This window comes from Quercus suber, unplaced genomic scaffold (assembly GCF_002906115.3).
Source record: "Quercus suber isolate HL8 unplaced genomic scaffold, Cork oak 2.0 scaffold_498, whole genome shotgun sequence".
Classification (NCBI taxonomy): Eukaryota; Viridiplantae; Streptophyta; class Magnoliopsida; order Fagales; family Fagaceae; genus Quercus; species Quercus suber.
In genome coordinates this window covers 52027-78239 of record NW_027069947.1, presented here as the reverse complement: position 1 = coordinate 78239, position 26213 = coordinate 52027, and the positions used below count along the sequence as shown (strand labels likewise).

The following is a 26213-nucleotide window of genomic DNA, read 5'->3' as shown; positions in this document are numbered from 1 at the left end:
TATATTTCATAATATTTAAAGATAACACTGTGTAGAAAGCATTTATATCTCAAGCCTATATAAATTCAAGGGCTCCCAGGAAATTTTTAATATTAGAAAAGCAATTTTGTGAGGTAGAAAGAACTAGTGATTGATTACCTCTCTATTTTGAAAATGTTCATTTTTGTGATGAACTATCCAATTATCAAAGAGATTTTTAGATGTAAGTATTTTTGTATCCACAGTGCTAATGGTCCTAAGAAAAGATCGTTGTTCATGATAGAATATCAAGAGTGCATTAGTGAGAATTTCCCAAATTTATTTTATAATTATGAGTCCTAGCTAATTTTAGCAAGTGATCTTAACAATATCTCTATAGATCATTAGGAAATTCTTATCTACAAAGAAATCAAGATTACTTGTTTTCTACGTATGCTTGAGTATAAGTTGAGCTGTGAGCATTGTGTAAAATGTAATAGTAATAATTATGTATCCTAACTAATTTTAGCAAGTGATCTTAGCAATATCTTTGTAAAATATCAAGAATTAATGCAAGTACAAATGTTTATTAGTTGTTGCATAGTTGGTTGGGCTTCCTTACCAAATAAAAAAGGATTACAAAATATGGGAAGAATAGGTGGAATTGAGCATATCCAATTATCAGAGAGATTTTTGGACGCAAGTGTTTTTGTGTTAACGTTGTTAATGGCCCAAAGTAAAGATCGTTGTTCATACTAGAATATCATGAGTGTCTCCTATAATATGGTTTTCGTAGCATCAATGGGTAAGTGACCATTATGTTTTAAAATTTATACTCCTACCTCTGTTCTTGTATGAATATTTCTGATTGATTTATATATTTCTATTTATACATATTTGTTTCATTCTCGATCCGTATTTGCCGGATAATATCTAATTGTAATCGGTTATTCTTTGAAGGTCGGAGGAGTCCATATGCATTGCATGTTCATACAATTTGGACGAGGAGACCTGTGGAAGAAACGTTTCATCGGTAAATTAATAATTTACCAATGAAAAAAAANACCCTCCAAGCTTAATCTACCCGATGCACCTAAGCCCTCCAAGCTTCTTACTCCAACAGGGTTACGTCTAACTTTTTCTTCTCTAACTTACTGGATCTCGCAATAAGCTCCATATTGCATCTGCCATCCTTGGCATCTTCCAATGCTTCCCAAGCTCTAAAAACTCTCTTAACACTCTAAATGAGTGTGAGTTGTGTTTGGGTACAGATCTCCTCTCAATGGGTATAACAATGAGACAGGGAAGGAGAGGAGACTACAAAGATTTCTCTTTTAGAATGAGTAACTCTCTCTCTTTAATAAGGTAGGTGTGTTGTAGAAACCTCTCTTAGGATTTTTCTTTCAATGGGCTTCTTTTCAATTTCTGTGGGTAATGAGAGTATATATAGTATGAATGATGGAAATACAAAAAGTCACAATTTTTAGTAAAATAGGGAAACTTCACGGGTCACTCACGACTGGCGCAAGTCGCAAATCCAAGTTGCGAGTTAACCTCCTGGACAGGCTATACTAAGCTGAACACCTGGCCTGACTGTTCACCTTCCTACATGTACTTCTCATGTGACATTTAGTTGTCTTGATCAAATCTTCACCACTTAGTACTAAACCTATTACAAATAAATCCCACAAAAATACAAGAAAATAAATTTATGCAATTACAACACTTTTTGTCATGAAATAAGCCAACATTAATGTTATGATAAAAATCATAACTTAACAAAAGTAATAGAAAAAGAATATATATATATATATATTCATATGAGAATGAGGGCGATCTTAGTTTAATTTAGTTCTAATCAACTTAGAAAAGGCATTTGTAGTGTATCATCTACAAAGCGTTCAAATCACAGATTTTCCCATCTTTTTATTACCAAAAGCCTGTTAAATAGGAACCAACACATAAATGGACAACCCCATTGACCATACTTGAACTATATAATCCTATCGCACAATGTTTCGCACGTATCTTTACCAGCATGATCCAGATTTCTTCAAAAGTTACTAACAAACTAAACATAAAGTAACTCACGATCAAGCTAGTTATTGCAACTATCCAAGATATAAACGATCTTACAAACAGTATAGCTGGATGAATTTTGATGTTTCAAAGATTCATTGATTAACATTGTCACATATTTTCTTTCATAAAATGCATTTATGCGCAATGAGCACCATGCCTCGCGGGCACATTTAAAATTATGTCCCCTCAAGTTGTCGAGAATAAGAAATTTCCAGTCTCTAGATCACACTTCAAATCATTCAATTTGCATCAAATTATAACCATTTCAAAAACATGGATTTCGAGCACTCATAGTTGAAACAACCTACTTAGAAGACAACCATTGCACCAAAAAAATTGATTGCAAAACAAAGTATGTAGTATTAACACTTAATTCATACATGCACTATCCAATCCACAGATATACACGAGAGTAAGAAATTATCCTACTAAAACTCAAAAGTAATAGGCACAAGCACAACAGATTACGTTTCTGTTTAAAAATAACGTGTTTAGTGTTTTGCTGATTTTTACTGTGCGTTTGCGTTTGAATTTTGATTATAAGTTAACGTATTGCTTATTTATCAAATTGCACCCGTCCAGAAATATCTTTTACTGCACTACCACAAGCTTCTGCGCCTTGGCCACCGCGGCCTTTTCATCATCATCATCAATCATGAAATTCAGATTGTTTGCCTTGGGCTGGAACTTCAACCCTGAAAACGCATAGAAAGCGAGCGTGCCTAACTTTCCAGCAACTACGATCGTCCAGAAGTACTGATACGAAACAGCTGACTCCCATGAATACACCAAAACACGCGTAAAGTATAGGTAACAAATCACCACCACATGTAGTACTGCCCGAGGAGACTCAATTTCATGGCTGGCTTCTGCTTCTGCCACTGCAAATCAAAACTGACCATTTCGTTCCAATCAGAACGATCAGCGCGAAGAGCATGGTTCCTTGCAAGAAACTTAGTGTGTAGAACAACACGTCCCAGCCATAAGCGGTACTGATCCGCATCGTTTTTTTCTTCAGGTTTGAGAAAGTGTAAACCGGATTGTCCAGATTGGAGAGGAGAGCGCTCATGACTTCACCGTCTTTGAGTTGCTGGAGCACGTGCGTAGATGAGTGTCGGGTACAGAGAAAGAACCCGACTTTAGCGAGGTCAAGATGATGACTATTCGGGTCGGATAAGAACAGAGGATATGCACTGCATGACAATTAGAACATCCTTGATATAAAGTTATAAACTATAAGAACATTCTCATTACGTAAAATCCATATAATACAAAATAGATAGCACTGTGCATGAAGTTATATACAATACTACAATGTAACAATGTTCTCTTCTCTACACGAAATTATATATAAAAGAAATGCTGAAGTTATAAACTATTTTACAATATTTTTACAACTTTCATTACATAAAACTTTTAAAATACAAAATTGATTACAAAGTGCATGGAGTTATTATTTATATACAATACTACAATGTCTTCTAATCTCTACTTTGCATGAAGTTATATACAATACTAATACTAAAATTACAAATTATTTTACAATATCTTTATATTGTATATTAATTTTAAACTATTTTATAATATCTTTACACTTATGTATTAGTTTTATACCTGACTAATTAACAAATAGAAGCTTTGATACCCCGAAATACCATCCCTCTTTGTTGCTTTGATTCATGTAACCTTTCCCATTTCATCTTGTGCATCTTTCTCTTACCTTTCTTCTGGCTCCTCCAATTTTCATTGTTCTTTATATTAAACTCATCATTTAAGGTTGCCAACAACTTAAAGCAACACCTAGCATGGGTTGGAATTAGCTTGTGCTACTTCTTTCATGAGGATTTCTTCTAGCTATTGATAATAACTTCTTTCTTTTTTCACCCATTTAATTTTTTTTCCATATCCTTATTTCCTTGATCTACATATTGGATGTCAAATTCATACTAAACCAAATGCACGAGGGTTAAAAATTTCCACTAAATTAAAGTGGCATAAGGTCGGTTCATTCCCAGACATCCAAACTGATGATCCTGGAGACAGGGCTGGGCTGGGTATGAGTCGATCGATAAACCTCTAATATTCCATTCGGTCCATTGTGGTCCATTTGGTCTAGTACAATTCATTTGGCCTATTTGTTCTATTTTGGTCCAATTCATTCTATTCAGTCCATTTGGTCCAGTTCAGTTCATTCGGTCTATTTGTTCTATTTAGTCCATTCAGCCATTGTGGTCCATTTCAATCAAGTTCAATCCATTTGGTCAGTTGGATTTTTTTTCTCTTTTTTTTTTTTTAGTTTTTTTTTTTGGTTTTTTTTTTTTTTTGGAAATTTGGATGGGAGGGAGGAGAGGATTTCTACTTATGTTAATAATTGTAATAATAAAAATTTGTCAATTTTGTCCTTATGATGTCAATTTAATATTTCTTAAATTGAACAAAATTTTGTAATTGAAATAGCATTAAATCATTAGTTTGTGTGGGTGTGCAGTGCTACGTATCATCAGGGCCGGCTCAATGCATGAAGCAATTGAGGCATCTGCCTAAGGCCCCTAAGTTCCTAAGGCCCCAAATTTAAGCAATACAAATATCTCTTTGTCATTGTGAGATTAATTAGGCCTAAAATATTAACCAATAAAAGTAAAAGAAAAAAATCAAATTTAAGTAATAGAGATATTTCTTTACCATTGAGAGTATGAATTAAGCCCCAAATATTAACCAATAAATTGAAAGTATTATTAATTTTTATATAAAAAAACCATCAAAAAAAAAAAAAAACATTGACTGTGCAAAACAGAAATCAAAAGACAAAAAATCAAAATCAAAATCAATCTCAAACCTCAAACCTCAAATATTTTTAATGAATTGTTGGAGAGTGGACTTTTTCATACGTTTCTTAGCAGCGCATTGGAAATTTCTTACTCTCGTGTATATCTGTGGATTGGATAGTGCATGTATGAATTAAGTGTTAATACTACATACTTTGTTTTGCAATCAATTTTTTTGGTGCAATGGTTGTCTTCTAAGTAGGTTGTTTCAACTATGAGTGCTCGAAATCCATGTTTTTGAAATGGTTATAATTTGATGCAAATTGAATGATTTGAAGTGTGATCTAGAGACTGGAAATTTCTTATTCTCGACAACTTGAGGGGACATAATTTTAAATGTGCCCGCGAGGCATGGTGCTCATTGCGCATAAATGCATTTTATGAAAGAAAATATGTGACAATGTTAATCAATGAATCTTTGAAACATCAAAATTCATCCAGCTATACTGTTTGTAAGATCGTTTATATCTTGGATAGTTGCAATAACTAGCTTGATCGTGAGTTACTTTATGTTTAGTTTGTTAGTAACTTTTGAAGAAATCTGGATCATGCTGGTAAAGATACGTGCGAAACATTGTGCGATAGGATTATATAGTTCAAGTATGGTCAATGGGGTTGTCCATTTATGTGTTGGTTCCTATTTAACAGGCTTTTGGTAATAAAAAGATGGGAAAATCTGTGATTTGAACGCTTTGTAGATGATACACTACAAATGCCTTTTCTAAGTTGATTAGAACTAAATTAAACTAAGATCGCCCTCATTCTCATATGAATATATATATATATATATTCTTTTTCTATTACTTTTGTTAAGTTATGATTTTTATCATAACATTAATGTTGGCTTATTTCATGACAAAAAGTGTTGTAATTGCATAAATTTATTTTCTTGTATTTTTGTGGGATTTATTTGTAATAGGTTTAGTACTAAGTGGTGAAGATTTGATCAAGACAACTAAATGTCACATGAGAAGTACATGTAGGAAGGTGAACAGTCAGGCCAGGTGTTCAGCTTAGTATAGCCTGTCCAGGAGGTTAACTCGCAACTTGGATTTGCGACTTGCGCCAGTCGTGAGTGACCCGTGAAGTTTCCCTATTTTACTAAAAATTGTGACTTTTTGTATTTCCATCATTCATACTATATATACTCTCATTACCCACAGAAATTGAAAAGAAGCCCATTGAAAGAAAAATCCTAAGAGAGGTTTCTACAACACACCTACCTTATTAAAGAGAGAGAGTTACTCATTCTAAAAGAGAAATCTTTGTAGTCTCCTCTCCTTCCCTGTCTCATTGTTATACCCATTGAGAGGAGATCTGTACCCAAACACAACTCACACTCATTTAGAGTGTTAAGAGAGTTTTTAGAGCTTGGGAAGCATTGGAAGATGCCAAGGATGGCAGATGCAATATGGAGCTTATTGCGAGATCCAGTAAGTTAGAGAAGAAAAAGTTAGACGTAACCCTGTTGGAGTAAGAAGCTTGGAGGGCTTAGGTGCATCGGGTAGATTAAGCTTGGAGGGTCTATTGCTATTCGTGTATCCTAACTAATTTTCTAGTAGATCATTTTACCACTTGGAAGGCGGCGGAGAGGTTTTTTGCTAAGTTCTTTGATTTCCTCTTTAATAAGTCGTGCCGATGTTATCTTGTATTTACTTCTCTCTAACCCTTACTCTTTACTTTTAATTAGTGCTGTGTTGTGATTAAATTATGGCTTAGAGTTCGTTACTTGTTTGAGTATAGCTTATATTTATCATTCTGCACATATATTGTTTGAATATAAACTTGTGTTGGTATTTTTAAAATTGAAGGTCTAAACATTCGCTAATGTTTTACCCACTAAGTGAACTTTCAACTTTTAACTAGCTTATGGTACAACTTCATGTCTTTATTGAAAAAGTAACAATCAAGAATGAATTGAGCTATTGTTTGACTAGTTAAAATAAGTGGCATTTTTTGCTTTTCACCGGATTAATCTAATAAAAAAAGGAATTGTATTTCACCTGATAAACATTAATTCTAATTATTATATATGGACAAATGCTTTTTAATCATCGTCACATTGTTTGAGATATTTTAACCAACTTGAGACCAGTTGTCAACAAATAGGTATCACTTATCTCTAAGCCTCTTAAACTAACATTTCATTCAGCCAAAAATAAAAATGAAATTAAACTAACATTTATCTCATACTTATATGGTCTATATATAAAGATCGTTGTCTTATACTTTCTATTTTTCAATAATCTTATAATTAGAGGGGAATTTGAACTTGGAATGTCTAAGTTGAATTACACAGCTTTTGGTACGTATCGTACTCTTATAACTAGCTTAAATTACACAAACTTGAATTCTTGATTGGAGAATGAAAAAATAACAGTCTTCAATGAATTGAGCCATCACTTGATGATGAAAATTAATGGTGTTTTTGCATGCTTTTCACCTAAGTAATCCTTATTTTAGCTAGTTGATATTATAGTGTTGAATTAATATGAATTATCCTTATAATATATATATATATATATATAAGTTCACGTGTCATTGATAATGTCAACTTTTGCAAACATGCAATTAATTCAAGAATTTCAATATGCGAATATAAACTTGTTCATATCATAATAACTACAGAATATTACAAAAAGCTCATGCAAAATGCTCAAATATAGTTTCAATTTTTTGATGGTTAAGGGCCTGTTTGGTTGTGCGATTTAAACAATAGTTTTCGTTATTTAAACAATACAATATGTATTTTCACAACACTTTTCACCCACACGTATTTTCATAATATTTAAACAACGTCCCTAAAACAACATTATCAAATGGGCCCTAAACTTCACTTGCAAGATGTCAAAAGAGTTGCAAAAGTTTAGAAAAATGATTAACTAGGTCAGAAATTAGAATGATCAATCACAAACCAAATTTGAAGGGTGGGAGATTGATAGTTTATCATACAATCTGTAGTTGGCTTGATAATGATTGTTAGGATATTGAGTGGGCTCAAAACGTGGAAATTTAAATGGGAGGTGAGGTGGTGATAGGGGATTGAACTCATAATCTTTTGCTTTGATATAATATTAAATCACAGATTCTCTCAAATGGTTAAATTGATAAGAGATGGTAAATTTATTCATTTAATCTAACAAAAACAATACACAAACTATCCCAACCCATGCTATGTGTTGCGTCAAGTTTTCTGCAAACTTATGTGATGCTATTAATTCAATAATCAATAAATTTTAGTGTGAATGTGTGATCAAAAGAAAGATGAGACAAAGATACATTGAATGAAGCTGTAAAGGCTATATGTGAATTGAGACACAAGAAGAATAGGGTCTGGGGACATTAAAGCTTTTTATTTGTTAGTCAAACAGGAATGTAGATTAAGGGCATCTATTAACAAGACCCAAATATTATTAGTGTTTTCAAGGAAAGCCCTTGAAGGAATGCATCCATGAGATTAACCTTATGCGTGGCCATCTGAAAAGCAATCAAGTTTACATATCTTCTATGTATGCTCAATAAAGAAAAATTTTATGATCATTTCCAAATTTTAATCATAATTATGTGTCCTAGCTCATTTTAGAAGGTAATCTAGCAATATCTCTATGGAATATCAAGAAGGATTGATATAGAAAGAAATCAAGATTACTTGTCTTCTACATATGCTCAAGAAAGAGCACATTTGTGAGCATTTGCAAAATGTAATAATAATAATTATGTGTACTAGTTAATTTTAGCAAGTGATCTTAGCGATATCTTTGTAAAATATCAAGAATTAATGCTAATACAAATGTTTATTAGTTGTTGTATAGTTGGTTAGGCTTGCTTATTAAAAAAAAGGGGTCTACAAAAGATGAGAAGAATGATAATATGATTTAAGCATATAATGCATTAATGATGATAAATAATATATTTCATAGTACTTACAAATAAATTTCGTGTAGAAAGCATTTATATCTTCAGGCCTATATAAACTCAAGGACTCCAAGTCAATTTTCAATACAAGAAAAGCAATTTTGTGAGCAAAAAGACACTGATGAAGTACCCCTCTTTTTTGAAAATGTTCATATTTGTGGTGAGCTATCCAATTATTAGAGAGATTTTTGGATGTAAGCATTTTTGCATCAATAATGCTAATGGCCCAAAGAAAAGATCATTGTTCATGATAGAAATTCAAGAGAGTCTCCTATAATAAAGTTTTCATTCCAACAATGGGTAAGTGATTATGTTTTTAAACTTTATGTTCCCACCTTTTGCTCTTGTAAGAATGTCAATATTTGATTATTTTCTTTTTTGAGGTATACATATTTGTTTCTTTCTCATAATTACTGAATTATATCTAATTATTATAATCTATTGTTCTTTGAAGGCTAGAGGAGCTCATATGCATTGCATGGTGATACAATTTGGAGAAGGAGACCAGTCCAAGAAACATTTTGTGAATAAAGTAATAAATGTTGTAACCCCAATATGGGGAAAGAAAAGCACTTTACCATTAGAGTTTAAAATATATATATATATATATATATTGCTTGAAGCTTCTTGTCCAATAGCACTATTGTGTGTCTTTTATTTATTTATTTTTTTTTCATCCTTTATTTAGGAGGAGTTTACTTGCAGAAAAATTATCAATTTAAGCATCCTTAAAAGTTAAAATTGCATTATCAATTTAAACATCCTTAAAATTTGTAATTTTGCATGTATCTCGCATGTGAATGACACATTCAAAAGGAATGCTTATGTGGATATTCCATGGAATTACATTAGGTTTAGTACAAATTTGAGATTCAATTGAACGTAATCTAGAATGAAGAAAAGTTTTCTTAATGGAAATGAGGATGTCATTAACTTCTTTTAATGACATCTTGAGTTTCTGGTAAATTTTGCTTTAATTAACAACCGCAAATGTGGTTTAATGACTTAATCACCAATGTTAGCCATTATTTAATTTTAAATCCCATAACTGCTGTGGCATGATTTTTAATAGTTGCGAAAGTCCAATAGATGTGCAATAATCGTGTATGACTTTCATTTTTCACCGTTTGACAACGTGTTTTAATCAAATTGCTCATTGGTGATTTGAGCCTAGCTAGCTGTTTGTGGTCTCTACTAGATGGCATATGATCTTATCATGGATTTTAATTAGGTTCATCTTTGGAGGTCATCTAGAAATTGACTTCCTTTCAAGATTCTATTTTTTGTATATAATAATTTGGTGGGGTTACATTTTTCACCCTGTTTAGTGGAAAGCTCAGTTCTATATAGCCAGCTTGAGATTCCTTTAAGGCAGTTCTTATATCCACAGATGATGTTTGTCCGGCTTTGAACATAAGGTGACTGTTGAGGGTTGACAGTGATAGAGAGAATTTAGAATGAGGTAGGCTGATTTTTAATTTGCAAGGAGAATTGGCAAACTCTTTGCTAGCTTAGCTTATTTCTTTGTTCCAATGAGGCATCAGCTATGTGCAACTAATTAATTAACAACAGTGGCTCGATCAGTTCCATTAACCCTCGAGGCTCTATGCTTCATCTTCTTGGGGATGCAGGTCAGGACTCAACAGGGCTTTGTTGGAAATGCCAGGCTAATAACATGATATCATTTTGTGAATATGATATTTCATATTAGTAGCTCCACAAAATCTGTGTCCAATACAAAAATTCTAATACCACATAATAAATTACAATTCTTGCTACAATTGTCTATGTGATAGATTGTGAGTAGTAGAGAAAAAGTATGAGTCTATACAAAAGTGACATGCAGTCAGTCATTGTTTGTCACATAAAATAGTTGTGACAAAAGTTGTGACTTTTACATGGTAGTAAAATTACTCGTGTCCAATATTAAAGACATTGACATGGAGTTAATGTGATATAGACCAAAAACTGTCAATTGATAATGCACCACCATCTTGAATGGGGCTTGGGCTGGACTGACGGATCATATGGTTGGAGCTGTGAATACTAGAGATTTTCCATGCTGGTGAAGTCTCAGCACCTTTTCTCAGACTCATAATTCAGACCTAGACGAACTTTGTCGGAAGTAATCAGTAATGCGAAAAATATGGCCAAATGGATGTTGAAATATTCATCTTTCAAAGTAATATCTGCAATTACAATCCTTCCATAAGATACAAAAATGTACTGATAGACGTGGAGAAGAAATGCCAGAATGGGATATACGCATAATTCCTTCTTTTTTTTTAATTAAAAAAAAAAAAGTAAGAAAAGAAAAGAGAAAGAAAAAGGTCATACACTCATAACTATATGATTGTTGAAGGGCCATATTGTATTCCATACAACTCCTAGTGGGCTTAAGACCCACTTACAAGAAGAACATGAGATGGGTTTGTTTGATCCCATTTGTTTATACGTAGCCTAGCTAGCTAGTACGATGGGCCAGTCAACTCATTATACCAAAATAATTCACTCCGCTATTTTTATTTATTTATTTATTTGGTTAATCACTCCTAGGCTTTCATTTCTAGCATTTTTGACATATGTTACTTAACCATGTCAACACCCACAAACACATTCCACAAAAAAAAAAAAATAATAATAATAATAATAATTAATTAATTAATTAAATATATAAACTTTCATGGATAAAAAATTATCAATACTTCTAAGAATTGCATTCACAGGATTAATATCACACATAGCCATATTTAAAAAGAAGTTAAGATGCTAAAGGTCTTGTAGTTAAATTGGCATCTCTTCGTGCACAAAATGTTTGAAGGTTTAAACGAGGAAATGATTCAAACTGCAAAATTAACAATATATTGTAATTATTTTTATAAAAAAAAATAGTCAAAATTACTTATCTTATACGTTTTCTCAAGAAAGAAAAAGTTTATAAGCATTTGCAAAATTAATTTAATAACAATTTTGAGTCCTATATATATTTTAACAAGTGCTCTTCGCAGTATCTTTGTAAAACATCACGAATTAATGCATATATAAATTTTTATTAGTTGTTGCCTAGTTAGTTGGATTTTCTTGCCCAAAAAAAAAAAAAAAATTATTGCAAAGATAGACATTTTAAGCATATCATGCAATAACTATGATGAAAGATATATGTCATATGTTTTTTTTAAAATAATATATTTTATATTATTTACAAATATGCAGTATAGAAAACGTTTATGTCGTTATGCCTATATAAACTTAAGGACTCCAAGTAAGTTCGAATAAAAGAAAAAGAGATTTGTGAGGCCGAAAGAAATAGTGATGGAGTACCCTTTTAAATATATATATATATATATATGTATTTTATGATGACCCATCCAATTTTCAAAGAGATATATTGTCGGACTTAAGTATTTTTTATCAACAATACAAATGACTCAAAGAAAAGATAGTTACTCATGATAGAACATGATGAAATATGAAGAAAGTCTCCTATAATATGGTTTTCAAACCAACAGTGGGTAAGTTATTATATTGTGAACAAAAAAAAAAAAAAAAAAAAAAAGAGAAACCTGCATTTGAATTGAATTACTGAAATCAGCCAAAATCGACTAAAAGTACATTCTTGACTTGTGGTGGAACATCATTCATCCACACAGAGAACTCATCAACATGTCTCACAAATTTCGCTAAAGAATGAGTTACTGAGTTGCCCGATTTGCGGGTATGAGAAAAGGAAATACAATTGCATGAATGTAAATAGTGCTTAATAGAGGAAATTAAATGGCCAAAAGAAGAAAAGGATTCTTCCTCCTTTCTTAAGGCTGAGATGACCACCTCGGAATCTCCCTCGACAATAAAAAAGGGTAGGTTGAGGTCCATTGCTAGTGTGATGGCTCGGACAGCTGCTAATGCTTCCACTTCATCAGATGAGGATGGGAGCTGAATCTTTTCTGCTGAGGAAGTGACTACCTTCCTTTAAGAGTCACGGACAACCACCCCTAATCCAGCCTCTCCCTTGTCCTTAAATACTGCTCCATCAAAGTTGATCTTAAGGTGTGGTGAAGGAGGAGGCTCCCACTGAACAGGTTGCCTTTGAGATCGTGGCAGAGAGATAGAGTCAGCTGGTTGAACCTGCTTGAAGTCTTGGAGCATCTGTCTGGCTGCCGGTGTGATTTGTGTGAGTGGATACAGTTTGTTGCTTGTTCGAAGTTGGTTGCGCCTAGACCAGATCGACCACGTCAAAGCTGCAAAAAGCTCCGAGTTTCTACCATTCTCCAAGATGCACCACGCCAGCTCATAGAAGTTTGAGAATTTTTTTGGCCTGCAAAACAACCATAATGTGTCAGCTTCCCAAATGGCCGAAAGTTCATCACATTCCCACAGCGCATGAAGACCATCCTCTGCTCTCATATTACAGTGGTAGCAAATATCTTCAGTCAGGACTTTTCAACACATCAGATTGGTCTTTACTGGTAGAGCTTCCTTACACGCCCTCCATAGAAAATTCTTTACTTTATTCGGCACCGAGAGCCCCCCTATTCGATGCCAAATATTTAGAGAATCAGCTTGAACTTGATGAGAAGGCCGTGGACCACCTTTTTCTTGAACAAGGAACCTGTAACCCAACTTCACCGTATACACACTGTTAGGAACATGGGGCCATATGAGTTTGTCTTCAACATTGGTGGGACTAAGTGGGATTTTCAGAATGAGGTCAGCTTCCAATGGAGCAAAGAACCCAGCCACCAAATCCCTGTCCCAACTTCTATTCATTGGGTTTATGAGGTAGTTTACTGTAGTTTCATTTAGCCCATCAATGACTGGGGATAATACCCTAGGGTGCTCTAAACTTGGCAGCCATGGGTAATCCCATATCTTAATAGATTCTCCATTCCCCACTCTCCAGCGTGCCCCTTTCCACAACACCTCCCATCCTTTAAGTAAACTACTCCAAGCATAAGAACCACTAGCACACTCTGGGGCCTCCATGAAGAAACAATCTGGGAAAAATTACTTTTGAAGACTTTGTGGAAAAGAGAGTCTTTATGGTGTAGGAGACGCCAAGCTTGTTTGGCTAGCAAGGCGTCATTGAAGAGTGCCAAATCTTTAAAGCCTATACCACCATCAAACTTGGGTTGTACAAGTGTCTCCCATTTTACCCAATGAATTTTTCGCCTATCTCCTTGTTGCTCCCACCAAAATTTCTGAATAAGGCTCTCCAATTCATTACATAGCCCTATGGGTAGCTTGAAGCAACTCATAGTGTAGGTGGAAATAGCTTGTACGACTGCTTTGATCAGAATCTCTCTCCCAGCTTGAGATAATAATTTCTCCTCCCACCCTTGCAACTTCCTCCAAATCTTTTCCTTAATGAAATCAAAGCTAGCTTTTTTCTGCCTCCCTACAAAGGATGGTAACCCAAGATACTTCTCATATTGTTTAATCTCCGGAACTCCCAAAACTTGTTTGATATGCTCCCTTTTTTCTTTTGAAGTCAGTTTACTGAAAAAGATGGTAGTTTTATTTCTGTTTATTTGCTAGCCAGAACAACTCCCATACACCTCCAAAATCTTCAAAATATTACTGCACTCCTAATCCATGGCTCTGCAAAAAAGTAGACTATCATCTGCAAAAAGAAGATGTGTTAGTCTAGGTCCATTTCTACATAAAGCAAAGCCTTTAATATCTCCACGGTTAGCTGCTTGGACAATTAGACCATTCAAACTTTCAGTACACAGCAAGAACAAAAAAGGGGATAATAGGTCCCCCTATCTGATACCCTGGGTTTGTATGGATATTGCTAATTGATTTTTTTTTTTTTTTTTAGTTATACACATTTGTTTCTTTTTGGATTCATATTTGCTGAATTATACCTAACTATAATAGGTTGTTCCTTGAAGGCCTGAGAAGACCATATGTATTGCATGTTTAGAAAATTTGGAGAAGGAAAGCAGTACAAGAAACATATGGTCGTCACTAATACTACAATTGATATAGTGGGGGGTAATTTTTCATAACCATACGGTGTCTTTTCTAATTGGTGTAACTAGTCGGTCAACCGTGCAATGCACAGGAAACTTAAATAGACATTTATTATGATTGTATTTGTATATGAAAATATATGAGTAATTCTATGACCACAAATTATTCCACAATTTTTTTGCCATAACTCTAACTTGGCAGATTGTGAATTGTTAACTATCACTTACACATGGACCCACCATTTTTTCTTTATCAATCACATTGCCACATTATAGTTATGGCAAGAAGTTGTGACAAATTATGTGGTCGTAGACTTTTTCAAATTATATATATCATAGCATTAGGCAATCATCATAATTGTGTTTTTAAATGGAATTGTATGTTTTATTATTTGAAAAAATATATGATGTATCAATATTCTAATAGAGGGTTCAAATATAGAATAAAATTTAAATTCAATTAAAATATATATTAGAATAATGGCTTATAAAATTATGAGGCTTCAAAAACTTAGATTGCATAATATTATGCGGCCAGGTCACTAAATGTCAAGCCTTTTTGAAGCTTCTTTGCCCAATAGCCCTTCTCTATTCCCCCCTTTTTTTTTTCTTTTTAATGTTCTTTTTTTCCGCCCTTTATTTAGGAAGAGCTTACCGGTGGAAAACTTATCACTTAAGCATCCTTGCCATAAAATTGAATGACACATTAAGAAAGGAATGCTCATGAGGATATTCAATGGAATTACTTAGTTTAGAAATGAACCAACCTTAACACCACTTTGGTGGAAATTGAATTCCTCATGCATATAATTTAGTAAGAATTTGACATCCCATTGAAGTTAGTCTAAATTGAAGAAAATTTTGAACAACTCAAACTTTCATTCTATTATGCTCTGGCTTAAAGCTTTGAGTTTGGTTTGTAAACCAGGTGATCTAACAAACAGGAAAACCATAGCCTTTGCTACCTTCAATTTTCAAATACCAGATTTTCCTTAAAGAGTGATGACGAGAAATACAAACACACCTGTGTCATATATCCTAAGGAGACAGAGAGAAAATAAACCACACAAAGAATTACAAAAGTCACTTTGATTCAAATAATTGATACAGTATAAAAAGTTCAATCCATTTACAGCCATAAACATAGAAGCTACCATAGGAATGGGGGATTCAAATCCTTAAACCACATTTGCAGGCAGGATAAGGAAGAACATGGCATTTTTTTCAACTTTATTTACATTGATGGTAGATAGACGGATGCTATACAGCTGACTAATGTAAAGAAATCACTATGATTAATAAAATACAGAGAGAGGTGGGCATTAAATTTGAGTTGCTCTTTTCCATCAGATCAGAAAATTATCTGGAATACCAGTCAAAATCTGAGGTTGATTTCTGGGACAGGAAATCTAGATGGGATTTCTGGTCTGTTCTCTTGCAGGCCATCAGTAAATTTACAATCTCAATGACTTTGGAGACTAAGGTCTTCAATCCTATCCTGATTATAAACAAAATTTTGTTCCTTTCAAGGATACCCTATTTCATCACTCATCTTTCTCAGCAATTACCACAAATGCATCCTTCAATGACCACCTTCGTCTCTCGCTTTTAGCAGGGGGATTGATGACAGCTCTCTCAGCATTAGCAAAACGATAACCAATCACAATCTCCCTCCTTTGTTGGGCTCGTAAGAGTATCTCATAGAAACTCAATTCCTCCCCTTCACGAAGATAGAGATCTGTTTGTCTTATATGCATCTCATTCCCCTGATAAAAGCAAAAACATTTATGATTGATTAAATAGGTAACTCTCTGAATGTGTGTGTGTGTGTGTGCATTGATAGGTAAACAAAGTAAAGTATGCAACCCATTTACATGGATACTGAAGCACCAGACAAAAGCATGTATTAACACCCAATCAATATATTACACCTAATGTTCCTATTTCACACTCCCCCCCCCCCTTTTTTTTTTTTTTTTTTTTTTTTTTCGTTTCAAAGATTTAGATGCATATTCACATATCATAAAGCTCTCTCATTTGAAAGAGGAGGGATTGGGGATTGTTCAAAATTGACAATTAGGCCAACAAGCTTCTGGCCTTCCATGGTGTTTGTTGTCCAACTGAATCCATAACATTTTTGTTTCTCAGTTTTGGTATACTTGATAACACCATGAAAGAAAAACAGGCACAGATATCTTACAGTTCAAAGAGCAAGCAACTGATAAAACCACATGGAATAGAGAAACGAAGAGGAAAAATATAATGTTGCAACTAACAAAGGCTACAAAAACATCAAAGAAAGATTATTGTTCAAACATCAAAAGTCAAAGCAAAGTTTACCAGGCCTAACAGTTAAGTAGTTGGGAAACTACTAGATAATCCATAATTTAGTTAAAATGGAATTTTTGTAGACTTTTTGAGGATATTAAAATTAGGATCCGGTTAATGTATGCCCTTTCTAAGAGGAAATTCTCTATCACTATAGGAACTCCATTAACTTATGCTCACAAAAGAATTGGCCCCCACAAACTTTTAAGGAATTTTAACACCAGAAATTTGTCATACAACCTGGGCAGAGTGGCACAAATTTGGTCAGCTGTGGAAACAATCTGGCGTCTCAATTATTTGTGGCCTTTGAAAAGTGTTTTTGTAGATATTAAACATACAGATTTATGTGCACGAGGATCCACATGTGAACAATTTAAAAAGTTTCATGTGCATTCATTGCAAGTTTTCTATATGCTGTGTGTGCATATCTCATTATATCATTAGAGGAAGACTACCTCCTCAGCAAAGAGCTCTTCCAACACATCATTTATTTGTCGATCCTCTGCAACCATGGCCAGTGCCATGCTGACAAGCTCATTTGATAAAACATAATCGCTGATCTTTGACATGGATAATAAATTTTTTGTCCTTGGATCCAGAATTTCACTGATTATAACTGATTTATCTGAAGCTTGCTGCATATCTCCTATCCAAGACCCTTGTGAGAAGCTTCCTCTATGAACTTGAGTGTCTCTGAATGGGAGACGTTTTGCCTGGAAAAAAAAATTGCTCAGAATTGATGAAAGGGTGAGAGATGAATTATAACTCAATCCCATTGGCAAGCACTGTGTTATACTGCCTAACACTAATCTCAATAGTGCAACAAAGAAGGAAGCATCTATTTCAAATCCTGGCCTACTCTTAGTCTCAAATTATGGAAAAGGAACACGAGCCAACATTATCCAACAAATTCTATACAAGTATTGGAAAAAGGTTATAGAATATTTGAAATCTGATCTGATTCTTGAGTCCATTGTTGGTCTAGAAATAATGCCAAAACATCCAAAGTATAGAAAGCATTGAGATGGGTGATATTAGGAACAAAATTTGAATAGCTAAGTTTAAAGCTGATGGATAAGCAGAGAGGTATAAGTAGAATTGATCATCATAATCAGAATAACTCATTACTAAAATGGAACACTCTAATAGGAAATATTAAAGTAGAAGAGATAATGCAAAAGTGATAACGATTTTAATAAGGTTCACTAAGTTCCATTAGAAGATCAAATTTTAAGGAAACTGCCTGAATGTCACGAATTAATAGTAATGTGGCAAGAGATCTGGAATCGGCTTGAATTGCAGAATCTTCCACAGATTCATCAGCCAGAATCAAGATCTGTTAAGACCAGAAACTAAATCAAAATATTGTAAACCTAATTTATGATTCTCATAGCCTGATTTACTGCATTAATAAGGTAAAATTATGGCACTGTTCAGGAGAGGTATGCCATAGACCACTGACATGGTTACATTAATCTAATGAGTTCTTTCCCATGGGAGATCCCGTTGGTGGTGCCAATACTTCCACAAGAATCACAAGTCCTCAATCTCATTAACTATGAAAATTTTTCCTGAATGCCACCCTAGTGCAAATGTTTATAAAGGAGAAGCTAAAATTTAATGCTACTCACTGAATCAAAAGATTGCAGGGGAAGGCTTTCTAAATGACGCTGCATTACAGCATTTCCCTCGCAATGAACCAAGGATATATTCACCAATAGGTTTATGTCAAGTCCACCATCAATAAGCTTCTTCTCCCTCTCCTTTCCAAGAACATCATTGAACATCCAAAGCTCTGAACCAGGTGCTAGAAACGCATCCAATACCTTAAAATATTGATGAATAAATGAAAGTTGAGTATTTCAATTGTTCTACTGTACCGCCAAAGCAGATATAGCAAGTGAAGAAAGGGAAAGCTAGTAAAAACTAATTTACAAGTGTCCTGGTTATGAAGATTAAAATAAATAAAAATTTAAAAAGAAAAAAAGTTTTTGACTTGACTACCACCATTTCATTTATAGTTATACCAAGAGAGAACTGGGCCCAAGAAGTATTGGGAGCATGATTGCAGATTTCGTGTTACAGTACCATAATCATATCCTCCATATCTCGTCGCCAACCACATAAAAGTATCTTTTCGGTAGATTTTGGAACAAAAAAATCTTTGGGTAGACTTCCTCTCCAAACCTGCAGCATTCAGGCCAAAAGAAGATGGAATTAGGGGCTTCAGTAGAAAGAACTTACCACAATCATATCATCAATGTCCCTCCTCCATCCACAAAGTAGAATCTTCTATGACTTTCTTGCTGGTCGCGCAATGTTTTTGAATGAAGCTTCTTTGACCTGAACGATCAGATTGATCATACTTTTGTAAGTTTTAATTATGGTATGCCTCATTCACTCTCCACGGTAGTTGAACGATCAGATTGATCATACTTTTGTAAGTTTTAATTATGGTATGCCTCATTCACTCTCCACGGTAGGCATCATTCCAATGTGCACAAATTAGAAGATCTTTTATTTATTGTTTATTTTATATTTATTTATATTAGTTTGATTGGCCTAACTGTGACTTATTAACTTTAATTTAACAGGAAAACACAAATCATGCTCTCATATTAGATTGAAGTTATGACTTCACCCTCCACCAGTCGTCAGTTACGAGAGAGATGTCATTTGGTCCCAAAAACATTACACTTATTCTATTTCCTCCTGTATTTAGTTTGTCAAATCATATTAAGTAAGATGGAAATGACTACCTTTGCATTAACAATGGGCACCATCGTCAAAGTACAGTTGTGTATACGATACACAATCAGGGCATACATAGGTTGATAGATCCCACAGCATTGCACACCACTTAAGACTTAAAAGATCAAGTAGGGACAACCCACATGATTATAAAATTTAATTGGTCAAGTAGATGGGTTTGTTTAAACCTTCAAGTGCATTCAACAGCTCCTTATTTCCTATTAGGTGGTAGACCTATCTAATTTGATTAGGTTATGGTGATGGTATAAGCATTGGCACCTCAATTTTATGGAATATAACAACAAAAAGGGACAATTTTTTTTTTAATTGATAAGTTTCACACCCATCTAGTGGGTTTTGAACTCAAAACCTTACCTGCAGTCAACTCTTGCAAAAAGAGGAAGTACCATTTGAACTAGAGCTCATTGGCAACAAACAAGCATGCACAATGTATAAATGGTAAAACCTCTTAGTGAAGCTACAAATATATTGTTTCAATATTTATCTTTCTTGCTTGTACACTGAACATTTATGTCTAGGAAATCCTTTTTAGAGGAAAAGATCAGCCAATAACCAAAGACTGAAGTTTATGAGGGAGAAATAAATTTTTTAATCAATATAATTTGAACCTAACATCTAGCTAAATGCAAGTAACATTCAAATTCTCAATTAAAACACATTAGCAAAGCTGTTCCAGTGCAGTCCAATGGACAATTGCACTTGAACACTAGAAAAGCATATAGACAATAGAAAATACTGCAATATGCCGAAGCAGATCTGTATTTCCCCAAGAACTATTGATTATTGGCTTCTTGTAATCTTGACTACTAAATCAACTATATAGCCTATATTTGCTCCTAGCCAAGTCATAGAAACGTTTTCCTAATTCAGACAGTTACTTTTTTCTAAATCTATTTGTTGCTTCCTTTCCCTTTTCAATAGACAAAAGTAATCAAAGTATTTCTTTTCCTTGTGTGCGTGTGCTTGGTAAGTGGAGTGAACTAAGTCTCTCCCACAACGAAATACCTCAACTATGCCACTAAACAAAAAAAATTAAAAAAAAACTAGCAGAATATCAAGCAATTTATTTGAAATCTATATGTTCCAAGGAAAATGTAAGCACCGTAGGCAGTGCTGCTGGAGAATAGGTGTCATCATCCTCAGCTATAACAAGAACTTCATCGCCTTCTTGTAGGACATAGGAATCCTCCGGATTAAGAACAATTTTACCACCATATGATGCAACCTTGACTCCACAAGGAATGGCATCAGGAAAACTAATTAAGACATCCTCAAATTGCATGCCATCCAACTGTGGCCATCTCTTGATGTAGAACTCACAATTTTCAAACCCAAGAATATCTTCCCAGATCTGCCACAGACAAAACCCATCAGAGGAAAAAAGTACAGACATCCCATACAAGAAATTAAATGAATCTTATTATAGAACTTAATTTGCATAATATGATGATCCAGGGCAGTAAATGAAACTCAAATAACTAGTAATATAAAAAAGAAATACTAAAACAACATTAAGAAACTATCAAAATAATGTTAAAGGGTATAGAGTAATGGAAATTAACCTGTGCAAGTCCTGGCTGCCGAGCACATTGAATCATCAAACGACCAATTACATCATGAGCCACAACAGTTTGTACAAGATCACCGCCAACAAGTTTAACAAGGACCTCATTGTCAAGATCACTAAGTTCCACAACTACGTGTCCTCTAAGCCCTCCCTTAACTCCGGTTAGACTTAAAACTGTTCTAAGTGCACAAGCATCACTCTGTATCAGATCAAATGTGAGTTAATAGCAATTTAACCTTATCTAATATCAACCATTAAAAATATCAACGTTGTCACTTAAGAAGACCTGGTCAGCATTTCCATCTTCAGCAAGGACAATGATTGCACGGGCCTTGGAGACAGATACCTATGAAGCAAAAGTTGTCAGCAAAATAATGAAGCTTACATTGGTCTTATCATCAGGTAGCTTTTGGACTGATAAGAAAATAATGACTTCATTTCCCCCCCACCCCCCACCCCCCCTCCCCCCCCCAAAAAAAAGAAGAAGAGAGAGAGAGAGAGAGAGAGAGCACAAAAAGGATGAACATAAATCTAAAATGAACTCAAAATAAGAATTATATATTAACAGACATAAAAGTCATTAACAGTTATGTATTTTGTGGAAGTCTGTAAACACTTTGCCAAAAGTCTTTAGTAGATTTATTGGAGAGTTACGAACACTTAGGCAGAAGTTAGTATACTGCATTCCAACCAATGATCTCTTTAATGATCCAACTTTGCCAGTGGATTGAGATCAGTCAGCAAGCTTACCGAAAGGGATTCATAACCAGAAACTAGTAATATGATAAGGCTTATATGTTGAACAACCAAAGTAGGCAGACCTTTTTTAGGTCAGCTAGAATCAGAGGGCTCCCACTTCGGCATATCACTGATGTTCCTTTAAAATTGAACTCCATCTTAGCAATGTCAAGTTCCATTTCCTCCTTGTCTCACTCAGCCATCACGACAACAATTCCTCCTCCCAAACTCTCATTGGCTATAGCAAGTTGATTAAGTAGTGATCCCTGGGTGCACAATGGAATCATTAGCAATGGGAAAATATAAGCGTAGAAAGAAAGAAACAGAGTGATGTCTTCATACAATGAACTGGTGGAATCCAAATCTTACCAATTTATCACTCCACCCAAGTATCAAAGTGTGGCTTTTTTCAACCACCTCACTTCTTCCTTTCCTCAATGAGTCAAGCTTCTCAGAAATTGCATCAGAAACAAGTCCAAGCATCATTGCAAATATAAGCATCCCACCAAAGCTAATGGAAACTGAAACTAGTTTCCAACCAATACCTTCAGAGTCAGCATGATTGCCAGAATCAGCTACATATGTCCAAGATAACCAAAGGCATTCTGCTAAGCTACCATCAGTCACTCCATAGAGTGCCAACCCCCCTAGACATATAAGTAATAGAGTTGCAACTAACAAAGCCAACGGCTTAGCATATGGGTGTGCTGATAAAAACAAATCCACCCGATATGCTAGTTGTTTGTTAAGAGAAACTTCTTCAGTAATATTGTCCAATGATCTTGATTTAGAGACATAATCAACATACTCGAAAATCAGAAAAGGGATGGATAAAAGTGTGAGAGAGAGAATGAGAGCTAAAATTTTCAAGTTTGTGCTTGGAATACTATCAATCTCTTGTTCAATGGAGTTGGTAGCACCTATAGAAATATTGCATTTGGAGATCTGGTCCTGCAAGCAGAAACTAGTTCCAATCATTAAGATTTTACTTTATAAATAACACACAAAATTAATTGGTCCCAGCCAAAACATAGACAACGAATCCAAGTCACTGCTAACCCAAAAACAAATCATGCAGAAGTATTTTTAAACAAGATCGCAGACCGTTAAATATTAGTAGCTCCTTCAGGCTTTATCACAAATATACGAATTAATCTTAAGCAGGTGTGAAATTTGATCGCTAAATAATCCAAGATTATGCAATGCCAACCTAGGCTTGTTCAGGTCTTACCAAATGAACTAATCATCATGAGAACATAAAACCATGACAAAACACTAAACGGTGGAAAAAGTTTTTAAAGGCATTATGGTATCACAAATGATTTTGTTTTAAAGCAGTAACTACTGGATTAGGTTACTTAGGATAAACGTTTGGCTCATGAACAAGTCCAAGCATGGCTCTACAAATGATTAAAACTTAAATCTGTTAGCTAAGCCCGAGCTCAAGCTCAACCTAAATTCTATCCAACTCTGACTTTAACAATACAAGAGAAACATAAAATCTTCACTCAGTCCAGCTCACCATGCTTGCACGTTCCTAAATTCACGCCTAGGAAGCACGGACACTTCGTTTAAGGTGTCATATCTGTGTTATACCCGTTTCATATTGGCATTGTACTGACCATTTCATGTTATAATTTTTCATAATTTGCTCGTGTCATTGTGTTGTACCTGTGTCCATACCCGTAGCCGTACCCATGTCTGTCTCCGTGCTTCCTTTAGATCAAGTATTTTCACAAGCACCCAATGGTATTGAACCCATGACCTCACCCTCCAACCAATATAATGGAAAAAAGAAGTGCTAGTTGAGCTATAGCTCATTTACGAAATAAATTAAAACAACAACCTTAGTCCCAAATTTTTTAGGGTTAGCTATACAACCTCAACAAATTAGTAATTTTTGGCCACGTGTATTTTTTTTTTTTACCGCCGTTCAGTTCTATGTGAAGTCATAGTGTTTGTTACTGCCTTAATTGACCCGTCCTATTTAACTACTTCTATAAAATGCATTAAAAACCGCTTCAACTAAAACAAACAGTACAATCCATCGTAATAGTAAAAGCAACAAAAATAGAAATACAAGCCAAACCAGCTTTTAATTTTTTTTTAAAAAAATGATTAAAGCTTGAAACAAACTTTAATGTACCTGAAGCTCATTGATTTGGTTCTGTAATGAGAAATTCTTGTGCAGCAATGAAGAAAACACTGTTATCAAAACCTACACTCACACACATACACATACACATTTGTTAGCCATAAAATTGAGAGAGAGATTATTAAAAATTCAAAATTAATATACAAAAATTAACAAAATTAATAGAAAATTAAAAAATGATAAACTAAAATTTCATTGCAATGTTAGAGAGAGAGAGAGAAGCACCGCTACTGAGACCGCCATGTGCCACCGATTTTTCAAGTCCCGAACCGAAACCCCGATAATTTTACTCACTTTCTTCACCGCCGAAACGTCCTCAATTTTCGCCGAAACGCCCGAAACTTCTGTCTTCGGCCCCGAAACGGCGCCGTTAGCCTCGTCGGAAACCTTATTCCTCTGGCTCCGTTGAGACACCTCGACTCTCCGGCGGGTCCTCGCATACTTGAAATCCCGATACGGCGTCGGTGCGGTTTCCGATACGTCTCGGAACGACGGCGATTTGGGAGGAGGAGGAGGAGGGCAATATGGGAAGGAGCTTCTGGGGTTTGCGGTGAATCTGCGAGGGTATTTTGGGTATTTCGGTGGAGTGGGAAAAAACCAGTCGCTGCTAGTCGAAGGAGGAAGAGAGTCTGAGTCTAAGGACATGATGGGGATTATTGAAAAATATCGAGGGCTTTTTCGGAACTTAAAATTTTACATTTTTTTGGGGGTGTGTTTTTTGCCGTTTTGGGTTGCGTTTGCTACTTTCTAAAAGTTCTTTTTATTATGTGAGTTTTTTTTTTTTTTTTTTTAAATGTGTAAAATTGGTCAAAATATGTCAAAATGTGTATTTTACACAATTATAAAAGAGTTGATGTAAATGCTCTAATTAGGTTTTATGTGTTGGAATTTGAAAGCGACTGATATTAAAATATGTAACACAGTTTTGTTTTGTTTTTGTTTTTTTTAAACACAGTTTGTTTAATTAAAACGATGTTGTTTTGGGATTTTCTAATAACTAATTTTTTTTTAAAAGAGTTTCAATTTTCAACTTATGACGTCTGCTCTTTATGATAGTTATTTATCATTAGACCAAAACACCAATTAATTTTTGGTGTAGGTAAGGATTAAATTTCAGATATTTTATTCAACCATTAAAGATTTTACTAGTTGAGCTAATTGGAACCCACTTCTAATAAGTAGTTTGAGTTTGACCCAAATGATTTTTTTTTTTTTTTTTTTGGTGGTTCTAAGAGAATGTATAGAGCTCTTTGAATCCGGACTAATGTGTGAGCATGTACAATTCTTCCATTTTGACTCCTAAATTAAAATATGTAACATGATTAATTTATTTGAAAGAAACAATCAAAAGTTCAATTGCATAATTTGACCAAATAGAATTTTATAAGATTTTGAGGTTAAATTTCTAATCACTTAATTACTTACGGTATTAATTGCATGCCTTGATTTTCAAAATCAACTCAATTTTATTATATAAAATAAGATGCAGATTAACACAATTAATATAGAGATTTAGGACCCCCCCCCCCCCCTCAAAAAAAATATAGAGATTTTTTTTTTTTTTTTTTTTGGAGTTATAAAGCTCTTAACTGCAAAAATTGAGTTGATTTTAAAAAGTTAAGGGACATAATTAATAATTGATGGGACAAGTAAAATTTTCCCTAATAGTTGGTCGACCAATTTAATAATATATCCATTTTTTTTTATTCCCTAATGTGGTGTGTAGATAATTATAGTGCCCTTTGAGAGATAACCAATTGAGAATTCTCCCATTTGTGCAATCTCCTTGTCTCACATAAAGTAGGTAATTATCAAATAATCATGTGAATGGGCCCAATGGTGGTCCAATTGAAATGTTTTTTTTTTTTTTTAATTGGGTAGAATTGAACTTTTTTTTT

General features: G+C 34.2%; 1 protein-coding gene across 1 annotated transcript; it reads right to left on the bottom strand.

The window, feature by feature from the left end:
• Window positions 1-15829: 15829 nt before the first annotated feature.
• Window positions 15830-25040, bottom strand: LOC112040462 (ion channel CASTOR-like). The gene is given in 12 exon segments (XM_065763227.1): window positions 15830-16521; window positions 17539-17796; window positions 18327-18419; window positions 18715-18909; window positions 19328-19426; window positions 20958-21206; window positions 21418-21621; window positions 21709-21768; window positions 22244-22426; window positions 22530-23111; window positions 24307-24378; window positions 24541-25040. Coding segments are annotated over 12 exon segments (2637 nt in total). The 5' UTR covers window positions 24961-25040; the 3' UTR covers window positions 15830-16299.
• Between the last annotated feature and the right edge of the window lie 1173 nt (window positions 25041-26213).